Raw genomic sequence first — 26273 nt, forward strand, 5'->3', positions numbered from 1 at the left:
TGCTAAAAAAGTAGATACAGCTTCCAGGAACCATTTCTAGCACCAGCATTTCACTGCTTCTGCCAGAATTAGAAAGCCACCAAACTAATAAGCTACTTGCTATAAAAATCATACTGCCTTAGCTAGGATCCATGTCAGCAAAACGCGTGCCTTACATCTTACCTTGCTGCCCTCTTAACTCAGTTCTGAATCCGGGCATCTGAATGACAGCCATATCTGACACTGTAGCTGCAGGGGCATCTGGAAATGGAGCATTTTGCATTTACAGTGCTCAAAGATACAAGCAGGAAATTCGAATTTATGCTGAGTGAGCTAATCCACAGTATCAAACACATTGCATTCAAGGGTATGAACATTTTAACGTTTCTTGGTAGACACTGCCAAATTGCTTTTCCAGAAGGTTGGAAAAATTCACAATGGCAATAGCAATGAATAACGTTCCATTTTGCCAACACTTTATAGTTTCCTAATGAGGGAAAGATAATCTCAGTAGACAAAAACAAGCACTAAGTCATAAGGCACTGTGTGTGCCCACTCTTTTTCTCGCTCTGTTTTCTTTGAAGAAACAGATTTCTTAAGATTGTGGTTAGGAGTAATCCCTTGCTTGAAAGCTGGGAATTATAAGTCGATCTACAAATCAACTGTTCTATGATGGTGACTTAAAAACAAACAAAATCAAAGCAAGGCACTCATCTATGCAATGCTGGGCTAAGCAATTTTGGTTATTGTTGAAAAGTACTGAATAAAGTAAGGGGAAGGCTGATTTTACTTTTATAAGTCTAATTTATAATTTTCTGTTCCCACAGTGAATTGTCAGGTTCCTCATCTTGGTCTTCCTCCAAGCCCTGCATCTCTTCAATCGGTCCTACATAATTATCACTGGTTGCCTCAGAAATAGGGATTTGGGCTTGGGGTCACAGCTGCTTTGATCTTTGAGGTTGAGATTTCTGCTTGAGAATTTTAGCTGTTGAAAGATGTAACATCTCATCCAGACGTCCAGGAAAATAATAACTGTGATGGAGATGTTTATATACACAAGGGATGGCATCAATAATAATGACATAAACTTCCTAATTCCTCAAAGATACTTACAACTTCACAATTACTGGGTCACGGAACACTTCGTCAATTGGTTAAACAGCGATAGAAAATAAATACAGGGTATTTATGATACACTGTCACAATGAGATCCTATTCTACATATTACATGTGTATGCAGAGAAGAACATTGCAAAGGAAGAATGCTAAATGCTTATAGCAGTTATCACTGGGGGTGAGACAGTGAGTGGCTTTTACTTTATTCCTTATATATTCTGGATTGTTTGAAAATTCTAAAATGAGCATATCTTACTTTAATAAAGATTTTAAAAGGTGAGAAAAAATCATTAAAAAAGTATTTCCCAATACCTTAAAGGGTTGTAGTAGATTTAAATTACATAATTGGTAAGAATGTGTTTTTGTAGATTATGTACTATTATGAAAATACAATGTAGTAAATTTTCCTAAGTCCATGATCTCCCCTCCTTACTTAGAATTAATGGGTCTGAAGCCTTTAGGTATGTTTAGTTTAAGAATTTTATTTTAAAGGAATTTCTGTGGCATAACATAATGTTTATGGTACTTTTACTGAAAGTCACTTATAATGATCAACTTATAACAATTTTTGCAATAAGCTCTCATTAAATTTTCCTAAAAGTAGAAAAAGTACACATTATATACCATTTTGAACTTAATTATTTCTTTAAAATCTCAAAATAATTCAGTGTAAAATGTTAGTTTCAAAGACAATTTATGGGAAATTATAAAGCAACTATAAAGTTCTTTATAATAAATCCAAGATAAAAGTAATTTTTTACAGGTTGAAAATTTTTCAAAATGCTTCAGTGGATTATAAATACATTTTGGCCATCTGATGAATTTAGAGGCACTTTAAAAGGTGTCTAGTTGAACTACTACAGATAGGACATGTTTGAGGAAATTTAATTTAATCTGTAAGTCTAATAATACCAGTGTTCATTTCTTCCTGCCAAAACAAGAAATTTATTGGAAAAATCCATGAGCAGCATGATTAGTTTGATTTCTTTCTTTCTCTTTTTTAAGAGACAGGGTCTTGTTCTGCCACGCAGGCCACAGTGCAGTGGTGTGATCGTAGCTTACTGCAGCCTTGAATTCCTGGGCTCAAGTGATCCTCCCTCCTCAGCCTCCCAAAGTGCTGGGATTATAGGTGTGAGCCACCATGCCCAACCTAGTTTAATTTCTTCATAAAGATTCTTTTATAAGTTGTGCTAATACCTGGAAGGCCTAAAACAGAAAAAAATATTAGAATTAATTAAATTAGGATACTACATTGGAAAACTCTGTAATAACTTTAAAAATCCAAACAAAGAGTATCTGTCTAAGGTTGAGAGAAGGCATTGGAAAGTCAAGTTGAACATCAACTTTATCCATGCAGGATGCCATCAATGTCTATTAAAATATGAAGACTGAAGTACATCAGATTTCCAGGATTTTTTGTTGTTGTTGTTTTACTTGTGGCCTTCAAGATCATTTTCCATTTTATCCATAACATGAATTATTTTAGATTTTATATAACCTCTCACCTGCATTTTATATAGATTCAATTGCCCAACTCCACTAATAAATTAAAACAGAGAGAACTTATGAAAAACACATTTAATGACATGAGAATGCAAGTAAATAAAGAACATGCCAAAAATGTCCCTTTCCAAGGATAAATATAAACTCTTCTCAAGGTTAATGGCACTGTTCAATTTATAGCTCTTCTGTTTTATTTCCACATACACAGCTTATGTTGGTTAAAGCTAGATTGCGATTAAGAAAATTATTCTATTTGACCCTTGCTGATACTTTTTTCTTCAGAGAAAGAGACTGACAGCCATCATGAATTTGTACTTCTGGCTCGTATTAATTCATTAAAGGAAGGAAAGAAGTTTTCCTCATAACATGACAATTTACCCAGCTCAGTAGGTTGTGATACATTATTCATGCAGACAATAAATTTTAACTCCAATTTAGTCTCATTTCTATAGAAGTCTAGCAACAAAGTAAAATGGGTCTTTGAATGATAGTTCATGACTGGTCAACAAATACCTGAATTTTAGAAACCCAAACAGATATTAAGTAATATTCTAATTCACAAAGTATACACATGCATTAAAAAAATAGAACTGCTAGCTAGTATTACTCTGAAGAGAATACTACACTCACCATATCCATCTGTTCTGGAGAAGCTGAAGAGAAGGATGCTCTCAAGTAAGGGCTAGGAGCTGAGCTATCGATGTAGAAAGCATTTCCAGGGAGCATTAATACCTAAGAGAGTTTGTGGAAGATAGGTAATGTACCACTAAAGAAAAACTCAAAGATAATATAGTTCAGCCTAATCTCAGAGTAGGGAAGGATGTTTTAAATTTAAAAGCAGTTAAAGAAATCACAAGAAAAAATACTAATTTATATAAGAATTGTGTATGTCATACAATGAACAAAACTAAACACATAGAAACTGAAAAAATGTTCAGAATAAATATGGCAAATGCTATCTCTTCTCAAACTGTCAGGAATATAGAAAAACTGAGAACACTCAAATTCTAGCTTTAATGTAGAAAGGACAGTTTACTAAAGAAAGATAAATGGTAACAAATACAAACAAATGTTGAACTAGAAAGTAATTTTTAAGTAATTAAGTTTGAAAGTTACTTTTAAGCTGGGGCCTGAAACACAAATTAGGTCAGACAAAAAGCAGGGAGCAGTATTTGAGGGCAAAGGTACACAGAGTAAAGGCCCTGAGATGGGAGGAAAATTGGTGCAAAGAACTGAAAGGAGGTAAAAGATGTAATGTATCAAATGAAGGAATAAAAGTATTAAGTAAGCATGTCAAGATGGGGTGGTCGGAACAGCTGCTGTTCTTGATGGCCACACAGGCAGACAGCTCACTGATGGTAAGCTCCATTTCCTCTTCTTCCTGGGCATCACATGTACCCTATTCCCCAGCCTCTTTCTAGCTGTGTGTGACCATGAGAGCGAATCCTAACCAATGGATGTGAGCAGAAGCCAGGTAAGCGACATCTAAGGCTGGCCCATACAAATAATCCCACGTGTGATCTGCCACGCTCTTTCCATTTTGTGGCCATCTTGGAATCCGTGTATTGAAGAATGAAAGGCAACGAGATGTAAGAAACACGGGTCTCTGAATCACTGTTGGAACACAGCAGGCTGCAGGTCACATCTTAGAATTATATGCGAGTCAGAGATAAACTTCTATTGCTTATTAAGTCTTTGATATTTTCAAGTTTATCTTCTACGATAATTAGGGTTGACTAGTATAATCATGATCTTCAAAAGCACTGAGTAACTGCTTGTTACACTGTCTGCTAAAACAAGAGGAATTGGGAGTGACATGATCTGGAGTACTCTGGGGAAAAGATTTCAAGGCAGAAGATGGGTTTCTCTGTCCTGGTTAAAAATAAAATGAAAGCCATCATTTCTCCCAGTAGCATGGATGAGTTTTGGGATGTACTAGAAGCAAGGAGCTGAAAGAGAAGGGAGTGGTAATAATCTCTTTGCAAGATAACCAACATCTGGGCTAACGAAGTGGGGATAAAGCTGGAGATTATTTAGTAAACGTAAAAAAAGAACATGTAGCAGGATATATGGAGTAAATGAAGAGGACTGAAGAAGAGTATAGTAAAAACAAAGTCTATATCCTCGGCACCTCACTCAGACATACCTATAGATAAGCACTTACCACATATTTTGAGGATGATGGCATTGACAGAAAAGAAAAGAATGTATCAAATTGATTTATTATACTACAATGTATTATTTGAAATAAGTCAATTAAGTGTTTATCAAGTACCTACTATGTGCTGTGATTAGGGTTAGAACCATTAATAAAGTTTGAGTCCTGCCCTCAAATAAGATGGTTAAGAGAGGATAATAGCTTTACCCAGGCGGTGGAGGTAGGACTGAAGTCCAGGCAGTCTGTCTCTAGATCTAACTTCTAGAGCACCTTGTCTCTTAGGCACTAGCATGGCACTTTGCCATCATCAGTCCAATCTGTCCTTTAGTTCTTATGATTCAAGACAAAACTGACTCTAGCAGTAGGTTTCAGTGTGTGTAAAAGACTGACAAATATGCTAATGGCTTTAATTAATGGAGAAGGAATAATTTATCTGGTAAACTGGAAAGCTACACAGAAGAATGTTTAGAATTTTCAGCTTACTTGATGCCCCAAATGAAACCTAAGTAGACTTATAATTTAAATATAAAAAGAGGGGAAAAAAAAGAAACCTAGAATACATTCTATGAGCTAATTTTAAGTGAAAAAAAAAATCAGGATACAAACTTTTCCGTATAATTTTAACCATGTAACATAAGTGCACAGCCAAAATACTAAAAGAACAAGCGTTTCAAGAAACTATACTATAAATGGTCACAAAATCTGGGTGGTAAAATCATGGGCTATTTAAAAAATTTTCATTATACTTTTATACATTTTCCAAATATCCTACCATGAGTATACTTTATCTTCATCATCAGAAAAAAATCCCTTCATTTTAAATATCAGTGGCTCTTACTGAGCACTGAGTATGTGCCACATACTAGTCTAAGGGCTTTACACATATTAACTCACTTAATCATCAGAGCAACCCTATGAGAGAGGGATTCTTACTACCTCTGTTTTACAGACAAAGCACAGAAAGGATAACCTATTCAAGGCCACACATCCCCTAAAGGGTGGTGCTGGGACTCAAACCCAACAAGTGCGACTCCAGAGACCACACTCAGCTACTATGCTAATCAGTAGCTGAGATGAACAACTGTATTTCCACTAATTTAGACCAGCTGGATAATTATGTAACCCAAAAACCTCTTACGATTTTGATAATGCAATAAAATATCTAACATTAGAACATTATGAGTTGGCTGGTGGGCAACAAGAAGCATCTCTTTCTATTTCTATTCAAGTAAAATATTAAAGAAAAAGTGTAACTTTTCTTTAGGTTTCCCAGCCCTTCGCCTCCCAGTTTTACCCCCATCTTAACGGCTTTTTCTTCAATCAGTTCTTTTACATCATTAATGCCTTTAACTTTAATCCATAAAAACATTCCAGCAGCAGGAACATGCCATTCTGCCAAACCTACAAACAAAAGAAGAGAATAAATGTCTTCTAAAGTAAAGCATCTTGGATGATATCAAAGTGTGTTGTTAAATGGCATAAATGTAGTAAGTAGAAACTAGTATTCCTAAAAAAGTTCCTTCAATTATAGCATTTTAAAAAATAACATTTTGTGAGCCTTGAAAATTGATGTTCTGGATTTTATTTCAACGAGTTACTACGGGTGAGGGAGGAAGGGAGAGGTAAGGTGGGCAAGTGATAGCTCACGTGTGCATATTTACAACGCAGTCAGTCAGGGTAGTGCAAGAAATCCCACTCACCTCTCCTTCACTTAGAACCATACTTAGACAAACATGGCTATTTCAATTTAGAAGAGGATTCTTCCATTATTTGTGGATTCTTCCAGCATTACAACAAATTCTATTATTCTTGTAACAGTTTAGATGTCCAGTGGATTAGCGTTTTTATCAGAATGTAATTAATTATGAAAAGAAATACTTAAAATTCAAGAATTCCAGAAGCAGTTGTGGGCTTTATGTTTCATTGAGTATTAGGATACAGAAATCAAAAACAAAGCCTAATGATTTTTGATTTACATTACTATTTTTTTTAAAAAAGAACTTGCTGTTGATCAAAAGTTTTTCTTCAGTACTATTATGCAAAGTGGTAAAATAGTGCTCGTGTCAAAAAGATACTAATTCTGTTTTTTTTTTTTTTTTGGATGGAGTTTTGCTTCACCCAGGCTGGAGCGCAATGGCATGATCTTGGCTCACTGCCACCTCTGCCTCCCAGGTTCAAGCGATTCTCCTGCCTCAGCCTCCTGAGTGGCTGAGATTACAGGTGACCGCCATCATGCCCAGCTAATTTGTATATTTTTAGCAGAGACAGGGTTTCGCCATGTTGGCCAGGCTGGTCTCGAACTCCTGACCTCAGGTGATTCACCCGCCTTGGCCTCCCAAAGTGCTGGGATTACAGGCGTAAGCCACCACACCCGGCCACTAATTCTGTTTTTACCAAGACTTTATAGAAAATAAGATAGGACAGAAATAAGGAATTGCTATTTTTGGTTTACTATTATTTATATCAAAGGCATTTTAGCAATACAATTAAAGCCATGCGATTAATTTGACCTTCATAATAGAAAAATGAATCTAAAACATCATGTAATCAAGTTAGCAATAGATAATACTACAGAGAAAAATGAGGTTAATGATTAGAAGGCAAATTATGTGTCAAGGAGACATCTGCCTTTGTACAGTTTAGTTAGAGAAGAAACACGGTTTGACAATTTTACCCTTTGGGGTAAAATTCCGAAATAACTAACATTTTTGAAAATAGGTAATATTAAGCTTTAAGTAAGTTAGAGGTTGATTTTTAGATCTTTTTTTTTTTTTTTTTTTAAATCACAAATTCTTTGCAGCAGACAGGTAAAGTAGATAGGAAGGCCTGTGCCCGGGTTTATCAAATGTTGCTTCTAAGATGATTTATGGTGTAATGTTTCCTTAGCAAGAATACTCCTGGACTGTTTCTTTTCCACCAGGATTGTTAGTAATATGCAGTGTTTAGCCCCTACTCTTATACTGTTTATCATGAGGACGGATATATGTTCCACTCACCAGTTAACCACTTGTCTGCAGCTGCCAATATTGCATCCTTCTGGTTACTATAGAAATCAGTAACCCTAGAAGAAGAAAACAATGAAATAGATGTGCTCAGTACATTGATTGCAGAAGCGAAAAAGGCTCCAGAGTCCAGGCTATAAGAATTTGTTTTCTATCTTGATTAAAATGTTGAATGCTTGATGGAAGAATGGAGCATATTTGTTTCACTTGTCTGGTGATAAACTTTTAACCGCTGTGTTTTTTCCTTCATTGTAGAATAATTACAAAATAAAAATTCAAAAAGAGAAGTCCATTTCTATGTAAAATATGGAACCTAGAAGTAGCAGGATCAATCTTTGTGTTTAGTTGTCTAAATACTGGTTCTCATCACTCAGGATAAAAGACAATACTATTGAAATAATGAATCACTGGTCTGGGAATGCGAATACCCAATTCCTCCTTATTTCTAAATGTCCTAGGAGGTACCACATTTACACAGCTAAAGTAATCCATAACTTGTACCAATATACAGACTATTTAGGTAAATTATGTTCACACTCATCTTTACTTGAGCCAAATCCCATGTCATGTATCCTTCACAATTAATCATTATTAAATAAAATATTTCTGTGTATGAATAATTTACCCATTAAATCATTTAAGTAAGTAAATCCTAACCCTGGTGGGAATTTTGGACTACCTTAGGAGTGGGTGGACACTGCTTTCAAACCACACCTTGGATGCTGAGAAGACTTGCTAGGTGAAGAGCTAATAAAATGAATAGACTTTTGACTTATAGTAGACCATTCCTATTGTCTCTCCTTTCCCAGGATACTTAGGAAGGAAGAATAAATCAATACTGTAGGTGATCTGTATTATGTTCACTGGGCTCCTATTTTGTTCATAAATATTTAAAGAAATGATACAATACCTGTCTACATGAGCCATGAAACCCTCTTCTCCCCAATCATGTAGAAGCTGTGATATCATGAGCTAAAAGAGATAAAATCAAAAATACCATGTTTCATCCCCTGAAAATATAATTTTTGCATATATAAAAGCAAACCACTTTTGATTACATGTAAACCATAATAAGATATAACAAGCTGAGCCTAGCTTATATGGTCAGTGATTTAAAACAAATGTCAATTAATAACAATGACAATACTAGTAAAAATAACAAATATTGATACAGTACTTGTTATGTAGCAGGCACTATTGTAAGATACTAATATATTTTACCAAATGTAATCTCCATAAATTTCTGTTTTACTAATGAGGCACAAGGGTTAAGTTAACTTTTCTGAGTCCCCCAGCCTGAATTCAGTCAGGCTATCCAGCTCCTGACCCGTGCTGTTAATTGCCATACTATACCGCTTCTCTAAATATAAAAATGTACAGTAGATATGTAAAGTTACATGACATATTTGGAGATTTTCTATTTAAAATAGAAATTATAGGTTGGGCGCAGTGGCTCACACCTGTAACTCCAGCACTTTGGGAGGCCCAGCCGGGGGGATCACCAGAGACCAGGAGTTAGAGACCAGCCTGGCCAACATGGTGAAACTCTGTCTCTACCAAAAATACAAAAATGAGCTGGGCATAGTGATGTGTGCCTGTAATCCCAGCTACTTGGGGGGCTGAGGCAGGAGAATCGCTTGAACCTGGGAGGCAGAGGTTGCAGTGAGCCAAGGTCATGCCACTGTACTCCAGCCTGGGTGACAGAGCAAGACTCTGTCTCAAAAAAAAAAAAAAAAAAGTTTAAAATGTTATAAATTGATAGTGAACTTCTGTTGATAACAGATGCAAAAATATGTGAACTTCTGTTGATAACAGATACAAAAAATATGAAAAAAGTCCCCAACTTGGCAAAACATGGGGCCATCTGCACTTTATGGAACATACATCAAACAAGTGTCCTATTCTACGCAAACTTTTCTGTTCTATTCATTCTTGCAAGGTTGTGTTACAGAGGGATCCAATAATTTCTCAAAGTTTGTAAGGAAATTTACATATTCTCTTAAATTAATTTTACTTTATTTTAATTAAAACGCATTCCAACCAATTTATTTAGGAAAGATTAGCATGTCTGCAAAGAAGGCAAACTATGAGTCACTAAACAGGTTTGGAGTTTCTGTTCTCTACCATCTATTTTTTTAAAAAATTCTGATCTAATTACAAAAAAAAAATCTATTTCCTAAATTGTCCTTACCTGGTTGAAAGTGCTGGGGTGCAATGTTGAAACTTGTATGTGTAAAATAACTCTCTCTATTAAGGGTTTCGGACCAGTTAAAAATCCTATTCTCAACCTATGTCAAAAGAGAAAAGGCACGATACCAATTCCATATTAACAATTATTACATATCACTTTCCTGATTTCATCAGACAGACAATTGTGACCTGGGGACAAAAGGATCTAGATAATTAAAACATTCTAATAAAACTACTTCTTACTTCAAAAATAAATTTAAGTGTATATTTAAAACAAGATTGACCATGTATTTCCAAATGTGCCCTTTCATACCTGATATCAAAAACCTGACTGGTCTCACTACAATGTTAGATAAACAGTCAAGAATCTTTGATTATTGGAGGTGAATAAAGCAAAAAAAAGGCCTATGTTAATATTAATAATGAAACTAATATTTTAAGACAAGCAGACTACAAGCATTTTAAATGAAAAAATTTGTCTAGACTAAAAGATACTGAGGTACTGTCTCTGGCTCTATTAGATCTCGCATCAAGTTAGAGACACAGGGCCTTACCCAGAGGAAATGATTTTTGAAAAAGAGTCAGCTCTGATGACACGTCCATCAACATCCATGGAAAGAAATGTTGGTACCCTGAACTTAAAATGAAAAATAAAAAATACTGTTGATCTGAAAGCTCTGTTAGTCACTGTATGATTATTCTGAATAGAGAGTAGACAGGAGATGGATTTGGATAACAACAGTACAAATATTCTCTTACCTTTATTTCAACCCTTTAACATGGAATAACAAACAAAGATGCATGTTCTTTTATTAGCATCTGCTTGTCTTCATGGCTTTTCTGCCAAAAACACACACAAGGGCTTATTATTTGCTTCAGACGCCATTATTATGAACTTAGGGAAACTTCAAACAGGCCCTCTTTGCCCCAGAGGTTGAAATCCAGGATTAACAGACTTACAGGAGGGACTCAAGGAACACTAGTTTGAACAAGACTATAATGAAGATGGCCAGCAGCACTCAAGGGTATTCAGAGAGAGAGCTGATCCTTACGATCGGCAGAAGGAAAAATGATGCGAATGAAGATGAGAAATTAGTCAATATGAAAGACTGACTTCAACATTTACTTTAAAAGTAGCTACAAATGAGAAAGGAAATTTGCTGGCATGCTGATGGTGGGAGGCAGGAGGCAAAAGTGATGTTTTAGGAAACCCTGTAGAGAAATAAAGAGCTCTTATCTTTTCCCACTATATTTAAGGGGCAAGCTGAATCCAAGTGTATGTTCTCTGCGGCCCTGAGAGCAAAGAAAGTGTTGGCTTTTGAAGAATCAGGCTTTGGTCTTACTATTATTATCATCTATCAGAAAAAATCATCATGAAAGGTTGCACACGTGTGAGAATCAATCTAAATGCCCATTACTCTGAAGTAAGATCCACGACAGAAATGACAGGGTGGCAAATGTGTGGTGTGCTGCCTGTGATGCCTCCTCTTGTGTCCATGGGAGACACTGCTAACGGAGCACAGCCGTCTTTCTCCTTCAGCTTGAGCATGGCTTCCTAACCCTTCTCATACATCATTCTAATCGGCCACCACCAAGACACAGAAGTCGACAGCCAAAGATGAAACTCAGTTCACATCCCTGGGTGATGTTTGAGGAGCTGTGAACTTGGATGTGGAGTTCAAGGCATCCATCAGCCCTGATCTACTGTTTGCCCCAGTGCCTGGTACAGAAAGCCAGCTACTGTTTTGAAGGAAAGTAATTTCTGGAAAGAGCAGTAATAACAAAAAAGAAAGGTACTAATTCCATAATAAAACTGGGAGACTGAAAAGTAAAGTAGTAGCAAATTAATCATAATTGATTTACTTTCCATGTAAAAGTGGATTAGTTCTGACTCCGTAGTCAGCCTAATATCCAACACAGTGCAGTAACTTACAACAACTTATCTTCTAATAGTGAAATAAGTTCATATCATCACTTACCTTGTTAAACTGGAGAAAATAGTAAGGATCATCTTCTATTATGAGGAAATCATATTTTCTTGCAAGCTAAAAAAGGTTGAGGTAATTGTTTATTTCTTAAAGCAATCTATTTCTTAAAAGTTATTTAAAATTAAATTCACTTGGAATTGTAATTCTTTGTACTCATTCAAAAAACTACTGTGTGTCTATTGTCTTAGACAATGAGGATAAAAAGATGAACAAGGCATTAAAGGCTCTTATTCTCATGGAAGTTAGATTCCAGGGGAAAAGACAGCATATACATAAGCCTGTGGATCATGAGCAGAATAAACATTAGATGAGTGGTTTTATTTACTTTCTTTTTTGAGATGGAGTCTTGCTCTGTCGCCCAGGCTGGAGTACAGTGGCACGATCTTGGCTCACTGCAACCTCCGCCTCCTGGGCTCAAGCGATTCTCCTGCCTCAGCCTCCCGAGTAGCTGGGATTACAGGCATGCACCACCACACCCAGCTAATTTTTATATTTTTTGCTAGAGATGGGGTTTCACCATGTTGGCCAGGCTAGTCTCGAACTCCTGACCTCAAATGATCCACCTGCCTCAGCCTCCCAAAGTGCTGGGATTACAGGAGTGAGCCACTGTGCCCAGCTAGATGGGTGGCTTTAAAGTGCTGGGCAGCGCATTACAACAGGTGAGGGAAGAGAGCGACAGGGTAGCTATTTCAGGTTCAATCACTGAGAAGGCCTTCCGGACCAGGTAACATCAGAGCTTAAAATGACAGGAAGGAGTCAGCTGTGCAAATATCAGAAGAAGAAGAATCTAGACTGAGGGATGAATGAGGGCAAAGGCGGCAGGATACGCAAAATGCTTGACATGTTTAAGGGCTAAAAAGGACAGTGCGGCTGCCCCAAGTGCAGCAAGAAGAATGATAAGAGAGAAAGCTTGAGAATAGACTGACCATGTTACCTAGCTCTGCAGGGCAGATAAAAGAATTTGGGCTTTATTTTAACTGCAAGGAGAAACCACTGGAGCCTGGAGCCCGGCTTTATACTGACATTTCTGCAGGGATGGATGTGGCTGGCTGCTGTGGGAAGAGTGTGACTGGTTAAGAGCGCAGGGTGAAATGCAGCTGGTGCAGTGAAGGCACTGGAGGAGTCCAGTGAGGGCAGGCAGGGGCTCAGAAGATGGGGACAGTGATGACAACAGAGAAAAATGGATGGACTTGGATAAGCTCAGTGGTACAGTCCACAGGAGGAACTAGATGTGGGGAATGTGGGGCAAAGGAGGGAAAGACAGGAATAAAGGGTAACCATTCATAGTTGCACTCTTTATGGAGATGGAGAATGTGAGAGGCTGGAGATCAGAGGTTTGGGGTAGGGCAGTGGAAAATCAGGAGTTCTATTTTGGGCATGTTAAGTGTGAAACGATTATTAGATATCTCTGTGGAGATATCAGTAGAAAGTTGGATACAGAAGCCTGGGGCTCAGGGAAGAGGTAGGGGCCAGGCAATGTGGCAGTCATTGTGTATGTAATGGAATAGACAGACACAAAACTGGACAAGGCTGCCTGGGGGGTATGTAAACAAAGAAGAGAACTCAGGACAGAGCCCGGGAAGTACAAACATAAGAACATGACGGTGTATGTGGTGTGTGTACATATATATGTGTGTGTATATATATGTGTATATATACATGTGTATATATGCGTATGTATATGTGTGTGTATATATGTGTAAATATATGTGTGTATGTATATAAGTGTATATAGATATACTTACATGTATTATATACATGTATTAGATGTATATATGTGTGTGTGTGTGTATATATATATTTAGAGTTGGAGTCTTGCTGTGTTGTCCAGGTTGGTCTCAAACTCCTGGGCTGAAGCGATCCTCCCACCTCAGCCTTCCAAAGTGCTGGGATTACAGGTGTAAGTCACTGCACCCAATCTGAGACAATATTTTGTACCTAAATTTTCTTTTTCTTTTTTTTTTTTTGAGACGGAGTCTTGCTGTGTCACCCAGGCTGGAGTGCAGTGGCACGATCTCAGCCCACTGCAAGCTCCACCTCCCGGGTTGATGCCATTCTCCTGCCTCAGCCTCCCAAGTAGCTGGGACCACAGGTGCCTGCCACCACGCCGGGCTAATTTTTTGTATTTTTAGTAGAGATGGGGTTTCACTGTATTAGCCAGTATGGTCTCCATCTCCTGACCTTGTGATCCACCCGCCTGGGCCTCCCAAAGTGCTGGGATTACAGGCATGAGCCACTGCACCCGGCCTGAACCTAAAATTTTCTAAGTAAAAGGAACTGGCTGAAATCTTTCCTATGATTCCACTGGATGTGACTAAATTCTATAGAGTTTAAAAAGGGTTTGGTATTTATTTTAAAAAGCTATTTGTAGTAAAAGGTTGGGGGCACAGTCAGATACATAAAAGAGACTTTCTAAAAGGCAAAATTTCTCTTATTTTTCAAAGATTTCTGTGGAGCTTAACATATGTTTGATACTTAAAAAAATGTTTATAGTGAAAAGCTAGGCATCATTGGTATCTCAGAGAGGTTTCATAAAAGGGGAGCATGCCTCTTATTTTTAAAGAATTCTTGGTAACCTAAGATGACAAGGAGTAGGAAGCAGAACAGGCAAGTTAACAACACAGAAAAAACAGAAATCAAACTTGGGGTAAAATATTAAATAATCTCATAAAATTTAACATCAGGCCAAGGATGCTATTTCTTTTGTATTAAAACATCAATTATGGGGAAAGAAAAATCTAATAACTAAGGAAAGATGCAGAAATTTATTGTGTCTAAATTTATTAGGACCCTGAGCATATATGATTTCCTTTTATTAAAAATTATATTCCTTGAAAGCAAAAGGCTAATGAGAAAGGGAGCTTGCATAGTGCTCTTCTAAAAAGTCACAAAGAAACAGGAACATAACTGCTTTAACCCATTCTACAGTACCTCATAGATTTCCTTTTTGCGTTCACTTGTTAATGAGTTTCCAGTAGGGTTGTTGCCACTTGGAACAGTATAAAGAAATTTGGGGGTGTTTTTCTGGGGATTCTTTGAATCTTCTGGTTTCCATCTGGAAAGTATGTCTCTTAGGGAATCTGGAACAATCCCATGTTCATCACTGGCAACATTAATAATGTTGCAGCCCAGTGGGTGCAGCTGTTGAGCACAAAAGAAAGCCTGAGTCAGTCGTGATTACAAAATGTAAGTGCTATTTTTTTTTTCCTTCTAACCAAGAACTTGCTCATTCATACCCTTAAAAATATATAAACCTGCACGCAGCTCTGAGCTCCTGAGGGTTGAGGTTATACACTTTTTTTTTTTTCTGAGATGGAGTCTTGCTCTATCGCCCAGGCTAGAATGCAATGGTGCGATCTTGGCTCACTGCAACCTCCGACTCCCTGGTTCAAGAGATTCTCCTGCTTCAGCCTCCTGAGTAGCTGGGACTAGAGGTGCATGCCACCACACCCAGGTAATTTTTTGTATTTTTAGTAAAGTCGGAGTTTCACCATGTTAGCCAGGATGGTCTGGATCTCCTGAACTCGTGATCCACCCTCCTCGGCCTCCCAAAGTTCTGGGATTACAGGTGGTGGTGGGACAATGAATGGGATGAGCAGATCACCAAGCAGTATAGTAGAATTTCCATATTTTACCAATTGCTAAGGCTGTACTGGCATGTACTGGCATTGCTTATAGACTTAGCTTTATACAAATTTGTGGAATCTCATTCATGGTTGAGCATTAAAATTTAAAAAAGGAACTTAAGAAATAATAATTGAATGAGGTTCTAAAAAAATTGCAAATGAAAAGCAAATACTCTTTTAGCAGTCAAATGTAGAATTATGCATAAAAAAGAACAATTCAGATCCTCCTTATGACAAATTTAAAAGGCCTTAATCTTATAAAGCACATCTACCATGAATAAAGCAAATCAACACTGCGCCATACAATAAACGCATACTGCTTATTAGCATATTTCCTCAAAGCTTGGCATACAGCTTCTGTTTTTCTGTTTGGGTATGTGAAAACATTTGTGTGTGTGTAGATGCACGCTTTGTATGTAGACACTGGTTTTACATTCACAGGCATTATGTAATCTTAAATCTCAGGAGTTTAGGAAAGTAAATTATGAGTATCCAATCATTAAGAAAAAGTAATTATTTTATTTTAGGTTTTTTATTGTGGTAAAATTGTTGCCATTTTAAGCCTTTTTTTTTTTTTTTTTAAGCGACAAATTTTTTTTTAAGTGACTAGGTCTCACTTTGTTGCCCGGGCTGAAGTGCAGTGGTGCAATTATGGCTCCCTGTAACACCATGCTCCTGGGTTCAAGTGATCCTTCCACCTCTGCCTTCTGCCTGGCTAATTAAACAAACAAAAAAACTTTGTAGACACGTGCTTTGCTATGTTGCCCAGTATGGTCTCGAACTCCTGACCTCAAGTAATCCTTCAGCCTCGGCTTCCCAAAGTGCTGGGATTACAGGCGTGAGCCACCTCGTCTAGTTCATTTTAACTATTTTTAGGAGTACAATTCAGTGGCATTAATTACATTCACAATGTGTGCATCCATCACCTCTATTTCCAAAACTGTTTCCTCACCCCAAATAGAGACTCTGTACCTATTAATCAATAACTCTCCATTCTCTACTCTTCCCAGCCACTGGTAACCACCCATCTACTTTCTATCTCTATTAATTTGTCTATTCTAGATGTTTCATATAATTGGAATAATACAATATTTGTCCTTTTGTCTGGCTTCTTAAAGTTAAAATGCTTTCAAAGTTCATCCATATTGTAATATGTAACAGATCTGTGTTCCTTCTTATGGCTGAATAATACTCCATTGTATGTATATAACACATTTTATTTATCCATTCATCCACTGATGGACACTTGAGTTGCTTCTACCTTTTGGCTATTGTAAATAATATTGCAATGAACATTTGTATACAAGTATCTGTTTCAGTCCCAGTTTTCAATTCTTTCTGGGTATATACCCATGAGTGGAATTGTGGGTCACACGGTAATTCTATTTTAATTTTCTGAGGAACTGACAAACTTTCCCATGGTGGCCATACCATTTTACATTTCCACCAGCAATGAATGAACCCAGTGTCTTCACATATTCACTATTTTTTTAAAAAATAATATCCTGGTATGTGTGAGGTAGTATCTCACAGTACTTTTGATTTGCATTTCTCTACTTAAAAATTTTTTTTCCCCAAGCCTGAGTCTTGCCAAATAATCAGACTGCAGGTACAGCTGTCACACATTGTAGAGTACTAACCACTACATGATCATGGAACTTGCAGCTTTCATATGTTGATTTATGCTGCTTTGCATTTCTCTAATCACTAATGATGCTGAGCATCTTTTTATGTGCTTATTGGTCTTTTGCACATGTTCTTCAGACTAATGTCTATTTAAGTCCTTTGTCCATTTTTAAATTGGGTTGTTTATCTTTCTGTTGTTGAGTTGTAGGAGTTCTTTATATGTTCTGGATATTAAAGCTTTATCAGATATATTATTATAAATATTTTCTCCCATTGTATAGACTCTTTTTTCGCTTCTTTCATAATGTCCTTTGATACACAACCACGTTTAAATCTTCAAGTCCAATTTATCTATTTTTGTGGTTGTTGTTGTTCATATTTTTGGTCATATCTAAAAAATCCACCAAATCTAAGGTCATAAAAATTTGCCCTTATGTTTTCTCCTAAGTGTTTGTAGCTTTTGTGCTTATATTTATGTCTTTGATCCATTTTGAGTTAAATTTTCATATGGTGTGAGGTAAGGGTCCAAGTTCTTTCATATGCATGTGGAAATCCAGTTGTCCCAGCACCACAGTTGAAGAGACTACCCTTTCCCCCACTGAATGATCTTGGTACCCTTACTGAAATCAACTGGATTTGTGGGTTTATTTCTGGATGCTCAGTTCTATTCTATTGGTCTATATGATTGTCTTTATGCCAGTACCACATTGTTTGATTACTGTAGCTTTGCAGTTTTGAAATTGGGAAGTGAGAGTCTTCCAAATTTGTTCTTTTTCAAGATTATTTTGGCTATTTAGGTCCTTTAAACTCACATCAATTTAAGGATTGGCTTTTCTATTTCTGCAAAAAAGGCTGTTGGCATATCGATAGGGATTGTATTGAATCTGTAAATTGCTTAGGGTAGTATTAATACCTTAACAATAGTAAGTCTTACATTCTACGAACAGTGGAAGTCTTTCCATTTATTTGAGTTTTGCTTAATTTCTTTCAGCAAAATTTTTCAGTTTTTAATGTAAAAGTCTTCCACCTCCTTTGTTAGATTTATTCCTAGGTATTTTATTCTTTTGGATGCTATTACAAATGGAATTGTTTTATATATTGCTTTATATGTTGATTTTCATAAAAATAATATAAAATTTTTAAAAAATAAGATAATCCATGTAGTTGGAATCAACAGAGCATAAAGGTCATCTCATTCAATTCCCCTACTCTAAGCTAGAATTACATTTGCCGTATTTGTGTTAGGTGGCAGTCAAAAGTAACTGAGCACCTACAGTGATGGGCAATGTTGTAACCTCTTATGAAGTCCGGTAAGGCCAGTGGTTAGCAAGTTCTTATATAGAGCTGAAATTGTTTCCCTGTGGTTCCAGTTTTATTAACCTAAGGTCATGTACAAATAAATCTAATTCTTTTGTTACATGACTAACTTCTATGTATTTGAGGACAGTTTTCATGCCTCTCTTGAGTCTTTTCTTTCTGGGGAAAATAGCTCCAGTTCCTACAACATTCATCATATGGTATGGTTTCCAATTCCCTATTTACTCTGACTATCTTTCTCTGAATATGCTCCAGTTGTGGACATTTCTTTCTTAAAGTAGACTGCCCCAAACAAACCTAATTCTCAGCAATGTGCTCTGACCAGTGCAGAGCAGAGTCAGATCATCCGCTTCCTCATTCTGTATATCACAGTTCCACGGATCTAACTTTGGAGTGGAAAGTCCTAATTATACTATATTAGTATACTAAACTGACATATAACATGGTTGTACTTATGCATATGGTAATAAGATAGTAATAAAAAATAAATTTTTGTAATTTAAATTACATTTAAAGTGAAATATTAAGAGAATTGGACACGATTTTGTATAACCTAATTTTAATGCCTATACACTTGGATTTTTAAAAAGAAATGTATAAAGAAGAGGGTACCTTTAACATATTTTGTGTATATCATTTAAGATTATCCTGCTTATGGATAAAAGATGCTACTTCATTTTTCTGTGTATAGATTATTCTAAAGCTAATAAGATATTAACTTTATTATTATAAAGTTATTATAAAACTTTTATTATAAGTTTTCTTCTTATTTACCACAACAGAGTTGCCTTTTGTAAAATGTATACTCACACTTTGAAGAGTTCCTGAATAAGCAGGTTCATCTAGGAGGACATTATCTCCAGGGTTAATGATCATTTCAAACACCTAACAAAAGAAGCATAGGTTAGCTTGTTAGTCAGCATAGGTTAGTACTGTTTCCATGCTCAGAAGCCCATTTTTTAGTTTGAGCTCACATGATTCTAGAGTAAGAATTAGCAAATTGTTTATAAAGGGCCAAACAGTAAACATTTTGTGGATCATAGTATTTCTGTTGCAACTACTCTGCCTCTATAGTGAAAAAGCAGCCATAGACAATATATAAATGAATGGGTGTGACTGCATTCCAATAAAACTTTATTTACAAAATTTGATGAAGGGCTGGATTTGGCTCTCAAGCCACAGTTTGCCAACTCCTGTTCCTGAGTAAGGTGAACAGAGGTTTGGCTCCTAACATTCATTTATTCCTTTCATTGCTTCTTTGAAAATCTATTAAATGTTTACTATAAGCCAGGCCTGTGTAAAGTGTCAGAGATAAAATAGTGAGCAAAATGACATGGTTCTTACTCTCATGGAGCTACTGGTCCACTGGGAAAGCTAGACACCAATTAAATAACTACCCAATAAATGTGCAATTAAAAACAGTGGTAAGTGATATTAAGTACAGATGCACAATGACATGAGAGCTCATTGTAGGAAGACCTAGGCATTGAGGAAACTCAGGGAAGGCATCCTGGAAGAAGTGATGAGTTGGTGTAGGGGGTGACAATAGTTACATGTGAAGAGCCAAAATAATTATGTGTCTTGAGGCAGAAGGTAAAGAGTGGTGTGAGATCAGACAGAAGTGGGCAGAGACCAACCATGTAGGCATTTGAGCCAAGGGAGGGAAGTAAGGATTTTAAGAAGAGAGTGGGGAGGGAGAGTTGCATGATCAGATACTCATCTTGAAAAGATCAATCCGACTGCAGTATGAAAGAATAAAAGAAGGGTGAGAATACATGTGGAAAGTTTGGAAAGTTTTTAGGATTGTTTGGGAAGTTACTGCCACGGTCCTGGAAACAGATAAGGGTCATCTTAAAGTAGAGTGGTGACAGTGGAATTGTAGAGAAGAACTGAGAGGTATTAGGAAATGAAAAGTAACGGAACATGATTATGGACAATAGGGAAATGAGGAAGTGGAGGTGTCAAGAATGATGCCTAGGTATTTGGTTATGGAACTAGATAGATGGTGGGGGTGGTGCTATTCACTGAAACACAAAACCAAAAAGCCATCCATATCTGAGTGAGAGGATGATTTGTTTTAGTGTGAGATGCCTTTGAAACATCCTGTGATGATGTCAGATGGATAGATGGACAAATGGATTTGGAAGGAGCTTGGAAGTTACTGGCATATGGTTGATCATGTGAATGTTAATAGAGATACCCAGGAAAAGTACATAGACTAAGGAGAGATGTTCAAGGACGGAGCTACAGGGAACTCCAATCAATAATGGCTGGGTAGAGGAGGACACTGCAAGGAAGGCAGGGCAAGTGGGCGGGAGGAGAACCACACAACATGCTACTGAGAGAGGTGGAGGAGGACAGTGTTTCCAAAAGGGTGGGGGAGACTTCCAGTTCCAAAATGGTGGTGTAGAAGCAAGTTGGCTTCATTCCCTCCCACAAAACCACTAACAAATATACAGTGCTAAAATTTTCACCAGAAACAACCCAGAACTCAAATATGAGGATGAGTCAGTTCCTAGGACTATAGAGAAGTGAAAAAACTCTGAGCAGATGGTAAGAAAAACATACTTCTGCATCTATGATACTCCTCCTCCCAATTCTGCCTGGCACCAAGCACATGGAAAATCTCCCCCCAACTCACGGCTTCTACACTAGAAAAAGTGAGATTGAGGTGGCCAAGAGTTTCCCCACCATCTTTGGTTCCCTGGCAGGAGTCCTGTCCTTGCCTTAACCCTTGGAAAGCATCATGATTGACTGGAGGAAAAAACATCCCTGAGGAAAGGCAGAGACAAAATGGGAAGGCAGGACTACCATCCCAAGCCCTGGAAACTCTGCACTGTAACTCAGCAAAAAGGGCATGCCAAATCAGAGTGATTGTTCAGCAGCACCACACTGCAGGAGGAATGCTCCAGAGGTTCCTGGGCATAATTATTTTGCTAGCCACCTCATGCCAATGGAATAAATCCTTTGAGACCTCCCTGATTTGGGACAGGCTATTCTCGAATTATTTACTAAACCTGGGCTTAAGGTGCTACCTACAAAGATGCCAACAAGGAAGCAGTGACCCAGCAATAGAGATTTACTAAGCAAATATATCCGATAAAAAGCAAAGCAAGCCAGACAAAACAAACAAAAAACTAGAATAAATAAGTAATCCTTTAATGCAAAAAACAGATGTATACCTACAAGAAACAATAGCAAACAGGAAACCATGACTTCCCCAAAATGACAGAGCAACAATCCAGTGACTGATCCTAACAAGATGGCAATTTGTAAGCTCTTTGACCAAAAATTCAAAATAGCAGTTTTAAGAAAACTCAGGGCCGGGCGCGGTGGCTCACACCTGTAATCCCAGCACTTTGGGAGGCCGAGGCGGGTGGATCACGAGGTTAAGAGATCAAGACCATCCTGGCTAACACGGTGAAACCCTGTCTCTACTAAAAATACAAAAAATGAGCTGGGCGTAGTGGCGGGCACCTGTAGTCCCAGCTACCCAAGAGGCTGAGGCAGGAGAATGGCGTAAACCTGGCAGGTGGCACTTGCAGTGAGCCGACATCACACCACTGCACTCCAGCCTGGGCGACAGAGCAAGACTCCGTCTCAAAAAAAAAAAAAAAAAAAAAAAAAAAGAAAAGAAAACTCAGTGATCTTCAAGATAACTCAGAACAGCAATTCAGAAATTTATCAGAGACATTTAACAAAGAGATTGAAATAATAAAAATAAAACGCCCCAGAAATTTTGGAACTGAGAAATACTGAACTCAGAATTGTTGAACTGAGGAACTCATTAGAGGCTCTCAAAATCAAAATGGACCCAGCAGAAGGAAGAATCAGTACGCTTGAAGATTGGCTATGTGAAAATACAGTCAGGGAAAAAAGAAAAAAGAACAAAGAATGCCTACAAAATACAGAAAATTACCCCGAAAGACTAAATCTAAGAATCATTGGTCTGCAAGAGGAAGGTGAGCAAAAGCAAGGAGTACAAAGCTTATTTAGAGAAATAATAACAGAAAAAGTTTCTAAAATTTGAGACAGATAAATATCCAGGCCACAAAAGAAGGTCTGAGAACATCAAACAGATTTAATCCAAATAAAACTACCTCAAAGCATATAAGAATCAAACTCTCAAAGGCTAAGAACAAACAGAAGATATGAAAAGCAACAAGACAAAAGAAGAAAATAATACATACACGAGCTCTAATTTGTCCCACAACAGACGTCTCAATGGAAACCACACAGGCCAGGAAGAAGAGACATGGCATTTTAAACGTGCCCAAAGAAAAAAGCTGCTGTCTAAGAATATTGTTTTTTTTTTTAACTGATTGATTGATTGAGATGGGGCCTCGCTATGTTAACAAGGCTGGTCTCGAACTCCTGGCCTCAAGCAATTTTCCCATCTCAGCCTCCCAAAGCACTGGGATTACAGGTGTGAGCTACCATTCCTGGCCCATCCAAGAATATTGTACACTTGATCTTAGCCAGAAGGCTGAGAAGCGATCATCCAAGAATACTGTATCCAGCAAAATTATCCTTCAAATATGATGGAGAGATAAAGTCTTTCTCAGACAAACTAAAGCTGAGAGAATTTACCACCACCAGATCGTATGAAAAATGCTAAAGGGAATTCTTCAACCTGAAATAAAAAAGTACTAATGTACAAAAGAAAACTTTTCAAGGTAAAAATCCCACTGGTAAAATTAAGTACGTGGACAAACCCAGAATATTCTATGATTGTAATTATGGTGTGTGATCCACTCATAATTCTCATATGAAGCCCAAATGACAAATCAATCAAAAACATTAATAGCTACAGCAACCTGTTAAGATAGGTAATACGTAAATTGAGATATCTCAAAGTCAAAATGTGGGGGGAATGGAGTTAAAGAATAGAGGATTTTTTTTGTGTGTGTTTTTTTGCATTTGTTTGCTTCTCCAACATAAGATAAGTTGATCCAAGATAAGTTGTTACCTCTTTAAAATAACTTTTTATATCAATAAGTTTTTTTTTTTTTTGTAAGCCTCATGGTAACCACAGTACAAAAACTTATAATTGATTCACTAAAAATAAAGAGCAACAAATTACATAATAGTACCAGAGAAAATCACTTAACCACAACGGAAGACAGTAAGAAAGGAAGAAATGAAGAGAGGAGTCTCAAAACAACCAGAACACAAGCAACAAAATGCCAGTAGTAAGTCCTAACATATCAATAATAACACTGAATGTAAATGGTCTCCATTCTCCAATTAAAAGGCATAGAGTGGCTCAGTGGATAAAGAAACAAGACCCAATCATATGCAGCCTACAAGAAACCTACCTCACCTATAAAGACACACATTCTGAAAGTGAGGAGGTGGAAAAACATATTCCATGGAATTGGAAACCTAAAAAGAGTAGATGTAGCTACACTTACGTAAAATAGATTACAAATATAAGATAAAAAGAAACAAAGAAGGTCACTATATAATGATAAAGGGGTCAATTCGGCAAGATAATATAACAATTATAAATATATATGCACCCAATACCATACCTCCCAAGTATACAAAGCAAGTATTAATAAATATAAAGGGAGAGATAGAATGTAATACAATAATAGTAGGAGACTTTAACACTTCACTCTCAGTAATAAACAGATTATCCAGACAGAAAATCAACATAAAGAAACAGTGAGGTAAAACTACACACTAGATCTAACAGACCTAATAGACATTTACAAAAATATTCAACCAACTGCTGCAGCATATACATTCTTTTCATCAGCACAATGAAGAGTCTGCAGAACAGACCATACCTTAGGCTATAAAACAAGTTTGAACAAATAAAAAAAAAAAAACAAATCTTATCAAATATCTTTTCTGACCACAATAATAAAACTAGAAATCAATAACAAGAGGAACTTTATAAAATATGCAAGGACATGAAAATTAAACAACGTGCTCCTGAATGGGTCAATGAAAAATGAAGCAGGAAATTAAAAGTTTTACTAAGAAAAATGAAAATGGAAATGCAATATACTAAAATTTGTGAAATACAGCAAAAGCAGTTGTAAGAGGAAAGTTTACAGCAATAAATGCCTGTATCAAGAAAGTAGAAAGACTTCAAATTAACAACCTAATAATGCACTTCAAGGAACTAGAACAACCTACAGGATAGGAGAAAATATTTGCAAACCACCCATCTGACAAGGGATTAACAACTCGATAGCAAAAACCCCAAATAATCCCATTAAAAAATGGGCAAAAGATCTTAACAGACATTTCTAAAAGAAGACATAAAAATGCCCAAAAGGCATTTAAAAAGTTCAATATTACTAATGCAATCAGAAATGCAAACCAAAACCACAATGAGATATTACCTCACCACAGTCAAAATGGCTAGCTTCAAAAAGACAAGTAATAACAGATGCTGATGAGGGTAGAGAAAGGGGAACCCTTGTACACTTTGATGGGAATGTAAATTGGTACAGCCACTATGGAGAACAGTACAGAGGTTCCTCAAAAAACTGAAAATAGAACTACCATATAATCCTGCAATCCCACTGCTGAGTATATATCCAAAACAAAAATATCAACATATCAAAGCAGTATCTGCACCTCCATCTTTATTATGGCACTTATTCACAATAGCCAAAATATGGAACCAACCTAAGTGTCCATCAGCTGATGAATGGATAAGGAAAATGTGGTATACACACAATGGAATATTATTCAACCATAAAAAAGGAATAAAATCCTGTCATTTGCAGCAACGTGGATAGAACTGGAGGTCATTATGTTAAGGGAAATAAGCCAAGTACAGAAACACAAATATTGCATGTTCTCCCTTATCTGTGGGAGCTAAAACAGTGGATCTCATAAGGATAGAGAGTAGACTGGTGGTTACTGAAGGATGGAAAGGACATGGGGGAGATAGGGTGAAAGAAAAAATAAAGAATATAAATGTACTTATTACCACTGAACTGTATACTTAAAAATGGTAAGGATAGCAAATTTTATATATATATGTGTGTGTGTGTATATATATATTATGGCAACAGAAAAAATTAAAAATTAATTTTTAAAAATAAAATGGATGGGGAGATCAACAGTGTTAAAGGATATTTCTAGGTCAAGTAATAGAAGGTTTGACAAATCTTTGGAAATTATGTGGATAATATGATTTCTACTACAGTCACTAGAGCCAGGCAATAGATTTTTCCAGCCTAAATCAAAGGGGTCTATTATGACTAAATCATACATAAGTCACAGAATAATTGCTTCTTAACATGTGATGTTTCACAATCCCCAGTTTGAGTCCTTTTTCCTATCATTTTATCAACCCACATCTCACCACAAACAGTAGGGCCATTATCAATTGAGATAGAAGACTTAACTTTTGTTTCCCAATTGGCCTGTCATGTTCAGTTTATCTTTTCCTTATGAACTTTTGGCATCTTATGACAAACAGTATCCTCCTCTGGAAAGTTTCTAATTGAGTTAAGCTTTACAAGACATCCTAGGACCAAAGGATTCACTTGGGTGGCATGCACATATTAACAGATCAAAGGAAAACCTAATTAGCGTTGATCCTTGAACAACATGGATTTGAACTGCACAAGTTCACTTATACGCACAGTTTCTTCTGCCTCTGCCTCCCCTGAGACAGCAAGACCAACCCCTCCTCTTCCTCCTTCTCCGCAGCCTAATCAACATGCAGATGAGGATGAAGACCTATATGATGATCCACTTCCACTTAATGGTAAATATATTTTCTCTTGCTCATGAC

The 26273-nt window shown here is 36.9% G+C and overlaps 1 protein-coding gene across 9 annotated transcripts in view; it reads right to left on the reverse strand.

The window, feature by feature from the left end:
* Window positions 1-1557: 1557 nt before the first annotated feature.
* The window catches only part of AADAT (aminoadipate aminotransferase), a 45010-nt gene continuing 20294 nt past the window's right edge, over window positions 1558-26273 (reverse strand). For all 9 annotated transcript variants that reach the window (XM_078002446.1, XM_078002448.1, XM_078002447.1 and 6 more), the window contains 10 exons: window positions 19316-19390; window positions 14868-15077; window positions 11928-11993; window positions 10503-10585; window positions 9950-10046; window positions 8669-8730; window positions 7753-7817; window positions 6051-6157; window positions 3229-3330; window positions 1558-2301 (listed from right to left, as the gene is read on the reverse strand). In XM_078002446.1, coding sequence (XP_077858572.1) covers window positions 2260-2301; window positions 3229-3330; window positions 6051-6157; window positions 7753-7817; window positions 8669-8730; window positions 9950-10046; window positions 10503-10585; window positions 11928-11993; window positions 14868-15077; window positions 19316-19390 — 909 coding nt within the window. In that variant the 3' untranslated portion in view covers window positions 1558-2259. The remainder of the gene's footprint in view (window positions 2302-3228; window positions 3331-6050; window positions 6158-7752; window positions 7818-8668; window positions 8731-9949; window positions 10047-10502; window positions 10586-11927; window positions 11994-14867; window positions 15078-19315; window positions 19391-26273) is intronic.

This window comes from Macaca mulatta, chromosome 5 (assembly GCF_049350105.2).
Source record: "Macaca mulatta isolate MMU2019108-1 chromosome 5, T2T-MMU8v2.0, whole genome shotgun sequence".
NCBI lineage: Eukaryota > Metazoa > Chordata > Mammalia > Primates > Cercopithecidae > Macaca > Macaca mulatta.